At 38.3% G+C, this 18,438-nt stretch overlaps 1 protein-coding gene across 1 annotated transcript in view; it reads right to left on the reverse strand.

Annotated features, from left to right (window-relative positions):
* Positions 1 to 18,438, reverse strand: part of ODAD2 (outer dynein arm docking complex subunit 2) — a gene marked incomplete at both ends in the record, with an annotated part of 128,600 nt that overhangs the window by 21,584 nt on the left and 88,578 nt on the right. Inside the window, 2 exons of the mRNA XM_084254063.1 lie at positions 13,867 to 14,088; positions 15,364 to 15,552. Of these exons, the coding sequence (XP_084110189.1) occupies positions 13,867 to 14,088; positions 15,364 to 15,552 (411 nt within the window). The remainder of the gene's footprint in view (positions 1 to 13,866; positions 14,089 to 15,363; positions 15,553 to 18,438) is intronic.

An 18,438-nucleotide genomic window follows, 5' to 3' on the forward strand; every position in this document is an offset into this window, starting at 1 on the left:
CCTTCTGCCTGCTCTGCTCCCCACTCTGGCTCTGGTGAATTCTCTCACCCTCCCTCGCTTCTGACTGTACCCAGTGCATGTATAAACAAACAAACAAAAACAAATAAATAAATAAATAAAACATGCCTCTGGAAAAAAAAATAGAATCTGGAATAAATTATTGTAAAAAAAAATAAAAAAAAAATAAAATCCCTAAAGCAGTATCCAGAATACCAATAGGTAGGTAACTATGTGGTCGAATATTGCACCAACCTGTGCCTTTTCACAGCAATGTGAGGTAGAAGTGTGGTAGTCACAGTACTCAGCCTAAGTGATTAGTCCCAAGATGGCAACTGAGTGCTGTTCAGAAAAAAGAGACCTGTACAAGAATGGGAGGTACATGAGGAACATTCTGCTCATGGCTGTTGAGACTCTGCCCTGAAGTGATGATATACCAGTTCCCCAAATAAAATGGAACCAACACCTCCCTGAAGCTTGGGGAGAAGGTATTTCATTAAACATCCTTTCTCCACTGCGTGCCCAGCAATACCCGTTCTTCGCCTGTTAAACTTAATCTGGCTTCTGAATTTTTGACTTTTGGTCACCTGGAAAATGTACCCTCACCTTAATGGGGGGAGGGGACTTATTAACAGATACATGGAAAAACAGTCATCATTTTCCAATAAGACAGACACAGATTAGAACCACAATGAGATATTGTCTCTCATCTGTGAGAATGGCACATATTAAAAAGGCCCCCAGTAACAAGTACTGGAGAGGATGGGAAAAGACAAACCCTATTATGCTGTTGGTGGGAATATAAAACAGTACATTTTGGAAAGTAATCTAGGTTTACCTTAAAAAAAAAACAACTAAAAATGCAAATACCATATGACCCAGTAATCCTACTCCAGGGCACTGATCCAAAGAACATGAAGTCATCATCCCCTAAAACTGTATGTTCTACAATGCTGATCTCAGCATTATTTACAATCATTAGGGCATGGAAGCAATCTAAGTGCCCACTGATAGAAGACTGAATCAAGAAGATGTATTATATCCACACTATGGAATACTATTTAGTCATAAAGAAAGACAAAAAGACAATTTATAGCAAAATGGAAGGGGTTTAAAGCAACCACAAGCAATACAGCAAGACAATGACAAAGGCAAATGTTGGACATTTACATAGCAGGTGATTTGACAGTAAAATACTTATAAAAATTAGTGGACATTTATAAACAAAGTGAAGTGTCTAAGATGAAGGGAGAATGGGTAAAAGGGACATAAGGGATGATGGTAAGAGAAAAAATTAAAATAATAAATATATTTAAAATAATAAATAAATGAGGACTGGTAATAGCTATTGCCCCCATTGAGCTGCTGCAGGAATTCAATAAAAAAAAAAAATCCCAAAACCAACATGTAAGGATTATATGTGTAGAAAATGAACTGTTTTTGCATAGATTTAAAATGGTGAAGTGTCTTTTCTTAAACTTTGACAGTTTAATAATATACCTCATTTAATCACAACCTATTTGATTTGACAAGAGAAAAAGAAGTAAATGGACTGTTTAAATTTCAGAATACATTATTCAGAATTCAGAATGTATTATTTACAATAGCTAAGACACTGAAGCAGCCTAAATCCATTCATGGATGACTGAAGGAGTGGTGAGTGTACATACATACCGTAAAGCACCACACAGCCATAAGAAAGGACAAAATCTCCCTTCAACAAAAGGGAGAAACTGGAGAGATTTATGTGCAGCAAAGTAAGTCAAAATGATACGTATACTGGGCACCTACATAGCAGGTAATGCAATAACATAAAACACTTTAAAATCCCAGCAGACCTCAATTATCATCCTGAGGGCTCCATGGAGAGCGGGAGGGGGACAGGGAATGGTGGTGGGGAAAAAATCATAAAGATAATAGTAAAAAATTAAAAATAAATAATTTTCAGAATGTTAAATCTTCCCAGCACTTGGCAATAGCTAGGTCTGGAATATTTTTAAAGATTTATTTATTTATTTATTTATGCAAGCAATGGCAGGTTGAGAGAATTCACCAGAGCCAGAGTGGGGAACAGAACAGGCAGACCAACGAAATGCACTGCTCAGGGGAGCAGCGGGCGGCAGGAGAGGTCTGCGTGCCATGTGGGACCCTCTCCGGCGGCCCGGGATTGAACCGGCGCTGCAGAGGCTGTGGGCAGCTTAGCAGTCCAGCACTCAACCACTGCGCCACCAGGGGAGGCTCTAGGTCTGGAATATTTTTTATAAAAATTATCGTTACCATTTGCATTTTATAATTCGCATCAATTTAACTTACAAGCTTGCCTTACAAAAGAGTTCTTTAATAAAAATAAAATAATAATAATAATAATAAATCAAAGCTATTAGCAAGGGTTTATATTTTTAACAAACAAGATATAATCTCTTAGAAGCATTGGGTAAAATCCCTCCTTACATCTTTGAAAGACTTATAGTAATAACCTCACAACACAAGTGTATGTAATTTGAAAACATCTTAAATGGCAACTAGATAATAAGAGTGAATGTTACCTAACCAGTTTCTAATCAATGGTCCAGAAATTGAAATCCTGACTTGTCACATTAGTGCACAATCTCTTACAGTCTTCCCAGTTCAGTGCAAACGCTCCCAGCTCCCCTGGTGCCTCACTCCTGTGGGAATCCCTGGGAGCCATTTTGTAAAGTACCACATTGTATTCTTGTGTGCAGTTGATTAGACTCCTTTTTCCAGACTGGGCCAATCAGATTAATTTCCCTGAGATTTTTTTAATTGAGTGTGAGAAAAATACATGTGGCCTCTCTGGGTAATGGGAGAATAAACTCAACTGTGGGGAAACAGAGAAAGCCAACTGGCAGAGAAAGACTGAAATAAATTGGATATAAAAAGGAGAGATGACAGGCAGAAAAAGAGAGAGATGTTAAAAGGCTTTTGTCCCCTTGTCCCAGCACCTTCTTATTGCTTGACCCCTGGCCAATTTTAACTAGGTAAGTCTGGGTGCTGAATGTTACCATCACCTCTCAGGCAATTCTGACTATGTGGAGACTCTTTGCCACCTAGTCATGCTCAGTGGGACACCACAGCATGCACTGTAATCTATATGTTTAGATAGATTCCTTGAATGATTGATAAATTTGCCTGTTGTGTTGGATCTTACATTACTGTTTTCAAAGCTGACAGCTTTGAAGCTAGTATTTTAAACTATTAATAGATAACATGTAAATTCAGTCTTCTTTCAGTTAGAGGAACTTACTTTTTTTTATACTATCAACATAAAGCCCTTGTCTTTTCTTTGATGAAGAGCAAAGAGAATATACTATATAGCCGGCCTTGGCCCTTAGCCAGGGTACTGCAAAGCCCAGCTCCACAACTGCCCAATCACCCTCGTTCCATAGAGGCTGCAGTCACACTCCTCTTGTTCAGTATGAAGTCACACACTGGAGCATTCTGAATGTACCATCATATTTGTTGGGTATATTAAGATTTCCATGCAATGAATGAATCATCATCCGGGGTTCCCTAACCTTACTCTTTGAGGAAGTTGACCTTTTTTTCCCCCTTGTATTCAGCCTCCCAGGTGACTAACAGAAATGAAATACCTGTAGATAAATGGTTCCCAAACTTCTCTGCGCTTCCCAGTCACTGTGGGAGTTTGGTTAAAATCAATTTCCTGATTCATGGAGCCCTGGCAGTTGACTGGAATATGGAACAGCAGCTCTACAGGTTTTTAACAAGTCCCATATTGTTCAGTAGACAACACTTTGGGGAAACACCTGCTCTAATGGGGTCACAGTACGTGAACATGGCCCAGGAGGAACGACAGGGCTTATTCCATAATACCCAGAGTGCCGAGTGAGTAGACGGGAGAAATCTGACTCATAGCAAGTTATATGACTTTACAAATGGGTACTACTATTCATTTGCTAGGAGGCAAGAGCTTTTTGTCCCAGGGCTTCCATTTGAACTTGGATTTCCAATTTAATTTCTTGAATTATGGACCTTTATTTTTTAAATAGAACAATTAATTGAATTTGCAGTACTTAGAATTTTGTCCCTTGGTGGGAAATGTTCTTGAAGTTAAAAATAAGGTATATTTTTAAGGTGACTAGTTATAAGGATCTTGAGTTTTTGGAATATAGCTCATATAAATGGTGGGGTTATGAAACTTGAAATAGGTTGGTGAAAAAAATTTACATTAAACCCAAAGCTCATGTGTTTGGTGTCTTAAAGCTTTAATCCTAAAAATGGCAAGTATACAGATGCGCATGTCCACAAACACAGCATGAAATGCCATTCATATTAACTAAGTTAACTAGCATCAACTAATACTACCTTTGGAAAATATAGTTCCCTTTATTAAAAATCTCACTGTAAAGAGAGAAATATAAATTTTTGCTTAAATCATAAGATTATCTGGTTTTCACATACACATTATGGCTCTTGGCTTTTGAGTCGGCATAAGCTAAGAATATGCAAAAGCTGCAAGAGCAAGAAGAGAGGCTGGAAATCTTAAAAAATAAGGAGAGAAACAGCATTTGGGACGTATTGTCAAGAGAGGATGGGAGGCTAGCGCAGGACGGACACCATTCCACCATAAAACAAGTATGTTCTCAGCCAAGTCCCATTCCTCTTTGTACCTCTCCAGATAGCTGTTCTGCCTCATAAAGCAGTTTCTCCACCAGGCTCAGTCCTTTAATCACAACTTTAAACACCGGCACCCACATCTACTTGTGCGCCTCAGGCTGCACCAGCCTTGCCTTGCAAGGGAATTCAGAAAACAGACTCTGGGGCCAGATTGCTTGTATCCTTTCCTTATGACTCAGTAAGTTTAGGGAAAGTTACTTTACGTCTATGAGACTCAGTTTATCTGTGGAATGGGCAGAATAATAATTTCCATCTTGTTGGATAATGGAAAAGATGGAAGAAAAGTCATCTCAGTAAATGTGCTTGTAGAATAGCGTCTGGCACACAGGACGCTGAATAAATAAAATGACACTACTTTTTTTGCTAGTTCTTTTGCTACTCTTACGTGCAGTTCATCTTTTCTCGCCTTTAGTTTTCTAGAAAGGGAGGGAAATTGATGTTGCCAACAATGTGTTAGCAGAAGCATGACTTAGCAGAAGCAAGGCAGGTTTATTGTGAAGCAAAGCAGAGCAGGCAAGGGTGAAGAAGACAAGTACTCTATTAATCTGGATGCCCCCAGGCACATTCAGTTTTTTCCAATTGCTCCCTGTAATTTTAGAAGACCACTGAATCACCTCAACAGCAAAGGCTTTCCCTAGAGATTTCCAAAGAAAACTTAAAAAGAAAAGAAAATGGGGCCTAGGAGTTAAGTCTCTGCACTATCACCTCCATGGCCTTTAGTTTGATCACCAGGGAACTACCCATATGGTGCAGCAGATCTCTCCTATCTCCCCGTGGCTCCCATCAGCAGTGTATTTCAGTCAGTCTGCCTGTTCTGCTCCCTACTTTGTCTCTGGTGAATCCTCTCACCCTCCCACACATACCTCTGGCCTACACCCCAGTTCTTCTATGCAAAAATGAATAAAATCTTAAAAAAAAAAAGAAAATGGCTTTAAAGACCATCGTTGTATCACATTTTTATATGCACTAAACTTGTAAGAATGTAAAACATTAAGATTAGAATTCTTCATGCCTACTGATTCTTATTTTTGTAAAGCTTCCTGTCAAGGAGAGACAAAGTGTTAAATAAATATGAAGCAGGTGACTTCTGGGTTGCACTGACACAGCTGCTGAAGGGTGGCACAGCTGAGGGCTGCAATTTCCCTCAATTGTTTAAAATCAGCAAAAAATTACTGTACAAAAGTGAAAATAAATAAATTTAGAAAAAATAAAATAAAATCAGCAAAGAGCTGTCTTGAAATAAGATCTCATGCCCATTCTAATATACAGAATAGAAAAAAGTAGTTGGTGTAATGAAACAGGTGACACCCCTCCTCCCCCAAACACTGGCATTCCTTTATCTTGAGTATTAGGCCCTGCTTTGTTCTAGGGAAGCCTGAGGGGCCGTAACATATTATTTGAAATCCACTCATCTGAAGGAAATAATACTAAACAAGTCATTGCAATCATTTATGTCATGTCATGTATGGATTGTGTGGGTTTTGGGTACATAATCTGGGTCTTAGTTTCCTCATGTGTAAAACATGTTTAAAATGGATAACATACCTTTACACTCCCCATTAATTTATTTTATAAAAGAAAATAAGAATTCTGTTTTAGAGTAACATACTGGATTTACCTTCTTGTCTGAAACAATTAAAAAATGAAAAAATACAGAAAGCAATGACTCTCAAGACACTGGGTTCCAGACAACAAAAAGGGCAGTGGTTCTGAGAGAAAAGAAACAAGAAAGGTAAGCCCTGAGGTTGTCCTGGCCCATGCCTTGAGAGAGTGCACAGGCTGCAACAGAGAGTGACCCCAAGCCAAGCATGGCAGTCTCCCTGAGTTGGGTGAGTCGGAGACAGAACTTGGGAGTTGGGGGAATGGTAGTAATAAGACTCTCAGGGGCAGATTACTGCCAAGTTCTGCATTAGGTCCCCAGAATCTTCAACACCTGTGAGGTCACTACTTAAGAGGGGAAAAGGACCACCTGAAAGGTCATGTGGAACTGTCATTGAAGTTCACACAAGGGGCAGTAAAATGTGCAAGCCCATCACTCACTCCTGATCACAGTGGGGAGGCACAGAGTAACCAGAAGAAATTACCCTAAAATCATCCCTACCTTAGCCTTGCTAATAAAGCACAAAAGCAAAGACTGAAAGGATCAAATTATTTCAAAGTAAAAGTAACTACATTTTAACAGTCAAGGATATTTATAAAAATACCAAAAAGCTACCCAATCACAGATACCATACAATTATAAACCAATAATAAAGTTCATGCTCTGATACCCAATAACCCTTGATAAAGAGAAAAATCAATCAACTGAAACCAACTCAGAAATTATATTAGAACTGATATAAGGCAGAAGCCATGATATGAATAATAAAGCCTTAACTAAGTTCTCCCTATGAATAGTTAAATTAAAAATTACATAAATAGGGTAACTGGATAGAAAAACTATAGAATTTAGTATGCTAACACTACCCAAAAGAAGACAGGAGTGTCTATTAGTGGCAGGAAAGGTAGATTTCAAAACAAAGAAAGTGATCAGGGATACAGATGATCATTTCATGATGATAAAGTGGTCGTTGAGAGGATATACTGTTCCCAAATGTGTATGTACGTAACAAGAGAGCTTCAAAACACATGAAAAAAACTGATAAAACTGCAAGGAGAAACTGGCAAATACTTAATAAAATAGTCATGAAATCAATAAAGATGCAGAATACTTGCCTTAACCAATTTCACCTTACCAAACTCCATAAGATACTTTACCCCACCACATCAGAATAATTGTGATTTTTAAGTTCAAGTGGAACAAAAATGAACCATATTCTGGTTTGCAACCTAGTCTCATGTTTAAAAAAAAAAATCAAATAACACAGTGTCTGCTCTCTCCCATTACGGAATTCAATTATATATCGGTAACAGAAAGCCACCAGAATATCCACAACTATTTGGAAACTAAATATCACACTTCTAAACAATCTATAGGTCAAAGAGAAACAGAAGTTATTTTTAACTGAATGAAAGTGAAAACACAATAAAATTTCTGGGATGTAGCTAAAGCAGCTTTATAGAGATTTTTAAATGAAATAAACTAATGCCTTAAAAGATAAAAGCCACCAAAGCTCACTGAAGAATAACTTGAACAACCTGTATTAATTAAATACATTGGATTTCTTGTTTGAAATCTCCCCAAAACAAAAACTTTAGGTTCAGATGGCTTCACTTATGTAATCTACCAAACATTTAAGGACAAATAATACCACAACTATAAAACTCTCCCAGAAAATTGAAGAAAGCACATTTCCGAATTCATCCATTGAAGCGAGCATTACCCTACAAATATTGAACCATTAAGTTGCACATCTGAAATTATATGTTATATGTCAATTATACCTCTTTTAAAACAATGAACAATTTACTAAAGGAGTTATACAGCTGGCATATAAGTTTTTAAAACATGTTCCACCTCATTAGTATTTATGAAAATTGAAGTTGAAATCACGAGATACCCTTACACACCTATAAGAATGCCTAAAATAAAAAAGACTAATCATACCAAGAGTAGGTGAGAATGTTTTCATACACAGTTGGTGGGATTGTAAAATGGCACAACCTCTTTGGAAAAGTATAAGGATTTATTCAAAAGTTAAACACACACACACTATAGGATCCAGCCATTCATTCCTAGGTATTTACCCAAGAGGAGAGAAAGCTTATGTCCCCACAAAGACTTGTAAACAAACATTCCTAGCAGCTTTATCTGTAATGACCCCAAATTGGAAATAGCTCAAATGCCCATTAACAATAAACAAGTTGTGATACATTCAATGGAATACTACTCAGCAATAAAAGAGTGAACCATTCATACATGTAAGAACCTACATGAATATGAAAATAATTAAGTGCAAGAAGCCAAATAAAAATCACATGTATATAGGAATGATCTCATTTATGTTAAATTCTAGGAAAAAACAGGGCCTCCCTGGTGGTGCAGGGGTTAAAGACAGCACTATCAAGCTACTGCCAGCCACTGCAGCTCAAGTTTGATCCCCCGCCAGCCTGGGAGCAACCCACATGGCACAGCAGACCTCTCCTGCCTCACCCTCTGCTCCCCTCAGCAGTGTATTTTAGTGGATCTGCCTGTTCTGCTCCCACTCTCTGGTGAATCCTCGCACCACTCCCCTACTTCTGGCTTACACCCCAGTTCTTGTATGCATAAATAAATTAATATGCATAAATAAATCTTGTATGCATAAATAAATTTTTGAAAAAAATCTAGAAAAAAACAAAGTAAATTATATCAACAGAAAGCACATAGGTGGTTTCCCCAGGACAGAGAGAGTCAAAGAGATCGTTTACAAAGAAGCATTAAGAAACTTTGGGGGGGGGCCTCCCCAGTGGCACATTGGGTTGAGTGTAGCACTGTGGAGCTGTCCACAGCCTCTGCAGCACGAGTTCAATTCCCAGATGGCCAGGGAGATACCCACATGCTGTTGCAGACCTCTCCTGTCTCGCCCGCTTCTCCCCTCAGCAGTGTGTTTTGGTCTGTCTGCCTGTTCTGCTCCCTGCTCTGTTTCTGGTGAATCCTGACACCCTCCTGCACCTGCACCTCTGGTCTGTACCCCAGCTCTTGCATAAATAAATAAATCTTTGAAAAAAGGAAATTTGGGGGGAAGCATTATCTTAAATTGGTAATAGACTCATGGGTGTGTGTGTGTATCTATCCATATCGAAATGTGCAATTGCGCATTTTAAATCTGGGCATGCTGTATGTCAATTAAAACTTCATAAAGCTATTATATTTAAGGTAAAATAATAAAAATGAAATGAGGAAAATATCTGATAAATGTTTAACATTAAAGTTTGCAATATCAACTAAAGTCTAACTTATTGGAACCCTTAAGTAATAAATTTCTGACTTTAAAGTGCAGAGAACAAAGAAAAAAGTCAATTAGCAAACAAGTCTGTACACCAGTCCATAGGTTGTATCATAAGAAATTCACTGGTACCTAATAACTCTACTAATTTAATGCCATGGTGCCAGTGGACTATCCTCAGGGAATATCTGAACTGTGAGGAAAGCACTCAATTCCACAAAATTACATTGAGTCTTAATTAACAAAAATATTAATTTGCTCAAATATTTTATATGTAGATTGCATACAGACACTGAGTTTCTGGGCCTCTAAAGTTCATTTATTTGACTCAGAGTCATTATGATATTTTCCTTTCCCTGTGCCAACTTCAGAAGCGAGGGGGACATGTTTGCTTCTGGGTTCATCTCCCCGGTTCTCTGGAATGGCCACTACAGATGTGGAGTCTTGGAAGCCATCAAGACATTCCTTTCAGCTCCACTCAAGCTGCTGCTCTTCCCTCACTCTGCCACTCTGAACCTATCCTTAGTTATATTTTCTGCAATCTCTTCCATCTGATGCTTTCCAAAAAGTTAAGAGACCATCACGTAGCTTTCACCTGCCTGGTGCGGACATTTGCAAAAATAAACTCACTTTCACTGTGGGGAAGGGAGTTCATTATAGATGCTCATCCTCCTTCTATTTTTTCACTTTGGAAAGGACTTGCCTGCTTCAGTTTTTCCTGCAACTTCTTCCCCTCTGATACTATTTTCCTATGTTATGATTTTGTTATAATGGCCAAATAACTTTAATATATCTCTTAGATGTCTCATATTTCCAATACAGTTGTCAATAGCTCTGCAACATGTTCAAAAGATGTTGTAATGATACAAGACCCTGGACTGATGCTGTTGAGAAGGAGGTTTGTGTAGAATCATAAGGAGGTCAAGAAAAAATTATTCCCATCACACTGTATTCTCCATAGCAAGGATCTGTTGGTTCATATAGAACAGAAAGAACCCCATATCCAAGCCACTACCATATAGAACCAATAGAAAGCTCTAACATAGTATTCTTTTCAACATAATTGAATCAGGAAATCCTGTTGCCCACGTAGCAGTGTTCACACACATTCCCCTTCGAAACTCGCTCAAACTTTGGCTTCTAGAACTCCTGGTTAACCTGTTAAGTTCTCAAGTTTACTTTGACAGCCTTCCTAGTTTACATGCTCTGTGAGTAAAAATGTAGACATTTCCCAGGCTTCTCTGAACTCTCTACCAAAAACATGTTGTCCACTCTTGGTCATGGCTTTGTACCTCTCCGCTGCTGCTTCTGCGATCTTCCCCTCCCCTGGCTCTAGACTTGCTCTCTGCAATAATAACACGACTAGCCACTAGTGGAACATGAACCATGGCTGGTCTAAATTGAGATGTACACACCAGATGTTGAATTTAGTTAAAAAAAAATGTAAAATACCTTTTTGGTCATTTTTCACCTTGATTATATGTTGAAATAACATTTTGAATACATTGGGTTAAATAAAATATGCTAAGTTTACCTGCCTATATTTTTAATCTTACATTGTGACTACTAGAAAATTTATTTATTTATGCATACAAGCACTGGGGTACAGGCCAGAGGTGTGGAGGGATGAGAGGATTCACCAGAGACAGAGTGGGGAACAGAACAGGCAGACTGACAGAAATACACTGCTGAGGGGAGCAGCAGGTGAGGCAGGAGAGGTCTGCTGCACCATATGGGTAGCTCCCTGGACAGGGATCGAACTTGTGCTGCAGTGGCTGCGGACAGCTTCATAGTGCTGCGTCTTAACCCCTCACACCATCAGGGAGGCCCTACTAAAAAATTTAATATTTAATAGCTCCCATTTTATTCCTACTGTGAAGCATTGCACTAGCCCTAAAATTTAAACTGAATTCAGCCTATTCCAGACTGCACACAGACTCCTTCCCTGTTGTTACAGAATAACCAACACTAGTTGGCATGAGATGGTCACAATGCATCACGTTAGCTGCTGCTGTCGAAGAAACTGTTAGTTAAAAGACCCAGCTCGAGAATAAATCACTTATGAACAGTTGACAGGATGGCTCTGGTGATTGTCAAAGACCCTGTCCACGTCACTCTCAGGCAGTTGCAGCAGGGACACGCAGGCCGGGGAGTAACACCACAACCACACAGCTAGGAATGTGCAGGAACAAGTTAGAACCAAGACACCAGGGATTGTCAAGAGTGGGTCAAATTTATGTGCATTTAGCGTTAGAAATGTTAGCAGTGACTTACTGTGACAGTCACTTCAGGTATTTTAACCATCTAATCTGTCAAATATTTTCTTGCAGTACCTTGACCGGTAGAATCTTCTTCTTCATCTAATGTGAAACCTGAGGGATTTTTGATTCACCCTTTCCTTTATTCCCCATATCCAAGCCACTACCAAATCTCAGTTACTCTAACACCTAGTACACCACTGCCCATACATTTTTCTTTGAAGGAAATCAGGAGAGAGCACAGGTCACTGTGCTCCCCTACAGCCCCAAGAGGGAGACCTGGCAGGAAGGCTCTCATGTCATGACCGGATAACACAAAAAACTAAGTCCCATAAAGATGCTGTTACCTCCAGTAGAAACAACAGGCAGGTAGGAAAGCAAGTAGGAAAGGGTCTAGAGTTCTACAAACCCTATTTTCTTTGTTTTTTTCCTTTCCTGTCCTCACACCCTTATCATCTCAGAGCCCTCTTTCTCCAATACATACAAACTGCATGGGCGGGTGAAGACAGTTTCAGCTTCTTTCATAGCAGAATACAGCCCATAAACAATTCTGGATTATCTACTGACTTGTACTGGGAGAGATAATTGAGTTGTGTATACACCTGGCATCTATGTCAATTTGAACCACAACAGGTAAACTTTATTAAATATTAATATTTTAATATTAATATTTTCACATTAATTTTATTACTATTTTAATAATTTTAATATTAATATTAAACCCTAAATTTTAAAAAGAAATTCTCTCCTTAAACTGACAATTGCCTAAGCACATGTTATATGTCAGATGCTTTACCAGACTTCTTATTTTTATAGCTTCATTTTGTTTAAAATTATACTTATCGCACATTAGGCTGTGCAAGTCCTTGTGTAATAATAGAATGTGCAATTTTAAGTAAGAAATGTCTCCTTTCTTGAAGTGTGAACATTATCATATAGAAGTGACAGCATCTTTATCATTCTTTAGCAATTTGAAGTTAACATTCTGATATATCTCTTATAATTTACTTTTTAAAATTAGTGCTTAGCTTAAAAGCTGCTTTTTATGCCAGCTTTGTGCTTGAAGAAACTTATTTAACTTATGTGCTATAAAAACAGATTTATAATGGAAAGGCTGACACATTTAAATGTAAATTTGGTATAATTTCAGAGAAATTAATATCATATTCGTCAACCAGAATAGGTCTGAAGAATAAATTAAAATAATCACTTCAAAAAATTATTTTAACATTTTAAGAGTCTTATTGCTCCTAAGAGAGTTCTTTTTTTTTGATATATACAAATTTGAGCAGATATGATTAACTGGATTTTTAAAAAATTCTTTTCTAAAAGATCACGCCTGCTTTGGGCATTCATTTCAAAAGATAAATACAACCAGTGGTGATAGGAGCAAATCGAGGTAATCCTCAGTAAAATTTTGTCCAAGGGAAAAAGCTACAGTAAAAAGTGATATTTTACTTTTCCTGGTATAGGTAAACTATATGAACAGTTTTATATTTATTGTTATCAAAATATTTTATTCAGAAGCTCAAGGTGGTTTCCAATGTGCAGATATATTGAAATCTATTTGTAGAAACTCTTCACTGTATATTGGTGAAAGGCAAAAACCCCAAAGTGATGCACAGATTGTTTATTAAATATGACTTTCAATTGCTCCTTTGCTATTAGGTTAGGACTCATAAGTTATAGTCTAGTTCCTACTTCTGACAGTTCCTCCGCTGTTTAATTGGGGCCTATAATTAATAATTTAAGTGCTAAGTAAATAACATTAAATAGAATTCTGAATGCCATCGATCATTCACACACTTTACATGCTTTAATCAAATCAAACTAAGGAATGATTTTTTTCCTTTTTCTGAGCATATTTTATATTCTTTGATTTAGAAAAATTCTATCTCCACAAAACTTAAAGGCAACATAAACTGTGATAACACATGGCTCACACGTAGTCATGACCCAACAAGTAGGCAGTTCCGTATGTCCAAGTAACCCTCCCACCCCACCTTGGTAAAACTTTAGCATTACTTGTCTTTTCACAACCTGCCTTCACCTAACTTGGAATAAACCATGAAGTCAATCAACTGTACCTTTACTGCACCATTCTCGTGTATGGTGATGCAGTTATTGGCATCTTCTGAGAGCTGGTACAAGGCTTGAGCTGTTGTTCGATGCACATTGATGTCACTCGATTTCAGGTACCTCACTAGTGGGGCCACAGCTTTGTGCTCCCCAAAGGCCACTCTATTCCTGCCCCACATGCAGCAACGTGAAATCGCTTCTGCTAGATGACGCCTCAGTTTATCGTTATTCTGCACAAAGGAAAGGGATCGTGGTGTGTGCTTTGCAGGTCAGGCTTATGTGCTAGAGTTATTACTTGCCCAGACACCAGGGTCAAGAAGAAGGGCTAGTTGGCTACTCAGAAGGTGTCTTGAAGGGAACTAGTATTCTGACAGGTCACCAATCCATCAAGGTTCCATATTGAGTTTTCCTTTGATGGACTGAATGTCAGTGCATTCAAAGGCAATAGGTGTTCAGGATAAGTGTTGCTCAAGGCTAGAGTTCCTTTTGAGTATTTCCACCCATTATAGGAATTACAGCTCAAATAATTAAGGAAAACAATATATCAAATTGTAATACAAATAACTAAGGAACATTGGATATTCTTAAGGGAGCATTTCAATATACTGGGATCAATGAATTAACTCTTTATCGTTATGCTTAGGAATACTTGTATATGAGTCACATAGGGCACTCTCTAAGAGGGAGAAAACAATGTTGCAAACAAAGCCATGTTTTAGTCTGCCACTTTCCTTCCTGTATTACTTTATGCAGACTATGTCCATTCTATATGTAACTTCTTTCTATAGGTATACTATACCTAAACGTTAGGATACAGCGTTTTCAGTTTATTAACTGTGGCTCTTGATTCAGGCCATACCTTGATGTCCTTAACTAAACTGGCAGATATTCTTAGAAACTTAGCATATTTCTGGCCTTAAAATTTTTCTAGACCAAGTATCCTTCCAATGATTGAATTTTTGCACTATGACTTTTCGGCCAAGTGGTTGTCCAAGCTCTTCTCAAATACCCCTGGTTATGGTGAAGTCATTATCTCTTCTGGCTATTCATTCTACCTGGCACAGACCTGAATAAACAATATAGTGAGTGCCAAGGTCTTCTAGCTTAAGAATGTGATATATCCAAGCTTCCTAAGTTGTAGGAGGTACATTTAACTTCTAAAGTTGGCATGAACATTATCTTAAGGAAATAATAGTTACAAAAGTGATGAAGATGAAAGCCAAGTACTTTCATAAGAGTATTTATATTTGCCACCAACTTTACATGGCAGCGACAAATGAAAAGCAGCCTCAATTTTCACATATTAACATTTTGCAGTTTAAAACACACTTCCGCATATATTAGTTTTAGGGAAATTAAAGAAGTTGACCAAAATGTCATACCTTGTAAGTGATGAACATTAAACTTGACTCTAGGTCTCTGGAATTTAAGCTTATTGTTTTTGTCACTACACCATGACATCTCGTGACAACATGCACTTAAAATAAATAAGATGTGCTACTTACGGTATTTGCTAGTTTGGACAATAAAGGGACAACTCCATGATCTGTAATAACAGCTAAATTTTCTTGATCTTTTGCTATATTGGTAATAGCAGCACATACACTTGCCAGAACTTCCTTATTATCTGATTTCAGTAAATTGACCACAAGTTCCAAACCACCAACAAAGGAACGGACCATTTCTCCAGCATCCTGAATAACAATAAAAAAAAAAAGATTATGTCAAAAATAAATCCTTACATATTTTAAAGGCAGAAAGAAATGACAAGGCTGTGAGGTACACCTCTAGCAGGAAAAATAAATTCACCTTAATTTTTATATCATATTTCCATGTTATATTTTAAAAACTAAGGTTCAAATATATTGCATCCCTTTTGAAGATAAAGGTTATGTTTTGGTCAATTTAGATCTTACAGGTCATAAATGTGACTATCTCATCCCAATACCTCCCAAGTCCTTCCATAGCTGCCCCTGCCCTTAGGATAAAATCCAGACTCCACATGTAGTTACAAGTCCTTTATTGTTTCTCTGCCTTGCCTTGCCTTCCCTGCCTTTACCCCCCTTTTCCAGCCCCACCCACGTGCCCTAGCCAGTGGCTCCCCATGGGTGCTAATAATCAGAATCCTGAGACTCATTACTTGAGAAAGTGATTCATTCTGGGGTGGGGCTATAAAAATGTTGTGTTTTAGGAATCTCTCCTCGTAAGCCTGAATTTCAGTCAGTATTAGGAAGAGTGCTTACCCCTCCGTCTCTTAAGTTTCCTGTCCTCAGACAGACTGTTAGCGCATGTCTGTGCGGGAGCAAATCCCCATTACGTCTGGGCATTCCTGAGAGTTAGGACACACTTCCGCACTCTACTGTATTCAAGTTATTTTTCCACTTTCCCCTAAAATTTTACAATAAAGCTTTGTACGTAATACAAAGGGAATTATTATATTTTCAAGTGTTTTCTACATTCTCACCTTATTATCTTACCATGCTATCACATCACAAGATTATTAAGTTTTCTGGCAAGGGGTTACGACACAACCTATGAAGCTATCTGCAGCTGCGGCAGCACAAGTTCCTTCTCCCGCCAGGGAGCTACCCACATGGCACAGCAGACCTCTCCTATCTCGCCCGCTGCTCCCCTCAGCAGAGTATTTCAGTCAATCTGCCTGTTCTATTCCTCTGTCTCTGGCAAATTCTCTCACCTCCCCCCACACCTCTCTTTAAAAAATTTATTGTTTTCATTTATTGTACATATGTGGAGGCATGAAGCTATACACAAACTATACAGTCTTGTAAATGAATGGACAATCAATAAAATGTGACTAAAATAAATAAGCATTTATTAATCTTCAAACAAATAACCATCATAATTTAATTCAAATTACTAAAAACCTTGAGGTACTCGTAGTGGTGGTTGTCATAGTTAGTAGTATTTCCATGAATACTACTACTTCTAATGGAGAAAATTTCAAGGAGTTCTCTGAATATATGAAAGGAAAAATGGTAAATGGTGGAGTGACTTTTGAATCTAGATTTGCTTCATCCTGTGTCCACTCTGCTGTGCTGTGATCATGTGGATCCTAACCTCATACTCAGTCCCAATGAGCTTGTACACATGCAGATTCAAAAGCAAAAACAATGGCTTTTAGAATTTTAGGAAACTTTGAAACTGTAGCCTGAAAGGTCAATGGGATGTGTCAATAACCAAACACTTCGTCAATTAAAAAATTAGAGATCAACCTTTTTTCTTAAGAAAATTGAGGAATTCTGGAATGATGAATCTCCCTATAAACCTGAGCACCTAGCATAGCAAAGCAAAAGACAGAAGGGACAACATACACAATAGAAAGAGGTGACAAAGTATCTTTACTGACCCCCAAATACAAACAGGTTGGGACAAACCCCACCACTGCAAAGCCCACATGCTCTCAGGAACTGCCAACGCCCTGGGGAAGGAAACAAGTGAAAGACGAAGCCAGGAAGCCCAGATTGCCAGTTTGGTCTCCCTGGAAAGCCCGGGTACAGCAACAGAAGGTGGGAGTGGATTTTTCAGGCTCTGTTTAATGAAAGATTAAAATGCCACCAGGTCTGATGGTGCTGGAGCATTCTGTGGGTCTAAGTCCTGTGAGTTCTTAATGCAAACTGGATCCTACTCCCATCTTCCCCACTGCAGAATGTCACTGGTTTATAGTTGCTTGTTGATTTTTATTTTTATTTCATTATAGTTACTTTTTTCCCCCATGATCTATTATTTGGATCCTCTACATTCCTCCTATAAGTGAGACCATCTGATATTTTTTTTTTTTCTTTCTGGCTTATTTCACTGAGCATGATCTCATCCAGCTCCATCCATGTTGCTGTGAATGGCATGAGTTTATTTTTTTGATTGCTGAATAATATTCCATTGTGTATATGTACCACATCTTCTTGATGGTGATAGTTCATGGGTGAATGGGTGGTGGGCATTTCAGGGGGACTATAACCAAGATAAAAATGCACATATTGTGGGTCTCCCTGGTGGCGCAAGGGGTTAAGACGCAGCACTATGAAGCTACCCGCAGCCACTATAGCACGAGTTCAATCCCTGGCCAGGGAGGTGACCCACATGGCACAGTAGACCTCTCCTGTCTCACCCGCTGCTCCCCTCTGCGGTGTATTTCAGTCAATCCACCTGTTCTGCTTCCCATTCTGTCTCTGCTGAATCCTAACACCCCCCACACCTCTGGCCTGTACCCCAGTTCTTGTATGTATAAATAAATAAATCTTTAAAAAAAGAAAGAAAATGCACGCATTGTACAAAAATGAAAAATGATGTAAAAATATATAAAATAACATAATAATTAAAAAAATGCAAACTGGAGCCTCCTCTTAGGACAGAGTTTGATGCTGCAGATAAACTACTGAGAGTTTCATCTAAATTGAGCCCGAAATGGACAATGGGATGAAGGGATGAGAAAGTCCATATCAAAAGGAGGAGGGCACAAAGGAGCCCAGGCCTATTCTGTTGAAATCAGAGACATGGGATAGAAAGGCCACAAAAAACTCATTTCACTTTAGAATAAGAAATACACGGTTATAGTCGATTGT

Source organism: Talpa europaea (genome assembly GCF_964194135.1).
Source record: "Talpa europaea genome assembly, chromosome: 14".
In the NCBI taxonomy this organism is placed as follows: Eukaryota; Metazoa; Chordata; class Mammalia; order Eulipotyphla; family Talpidae; genus Talpa; species Talpa europaea.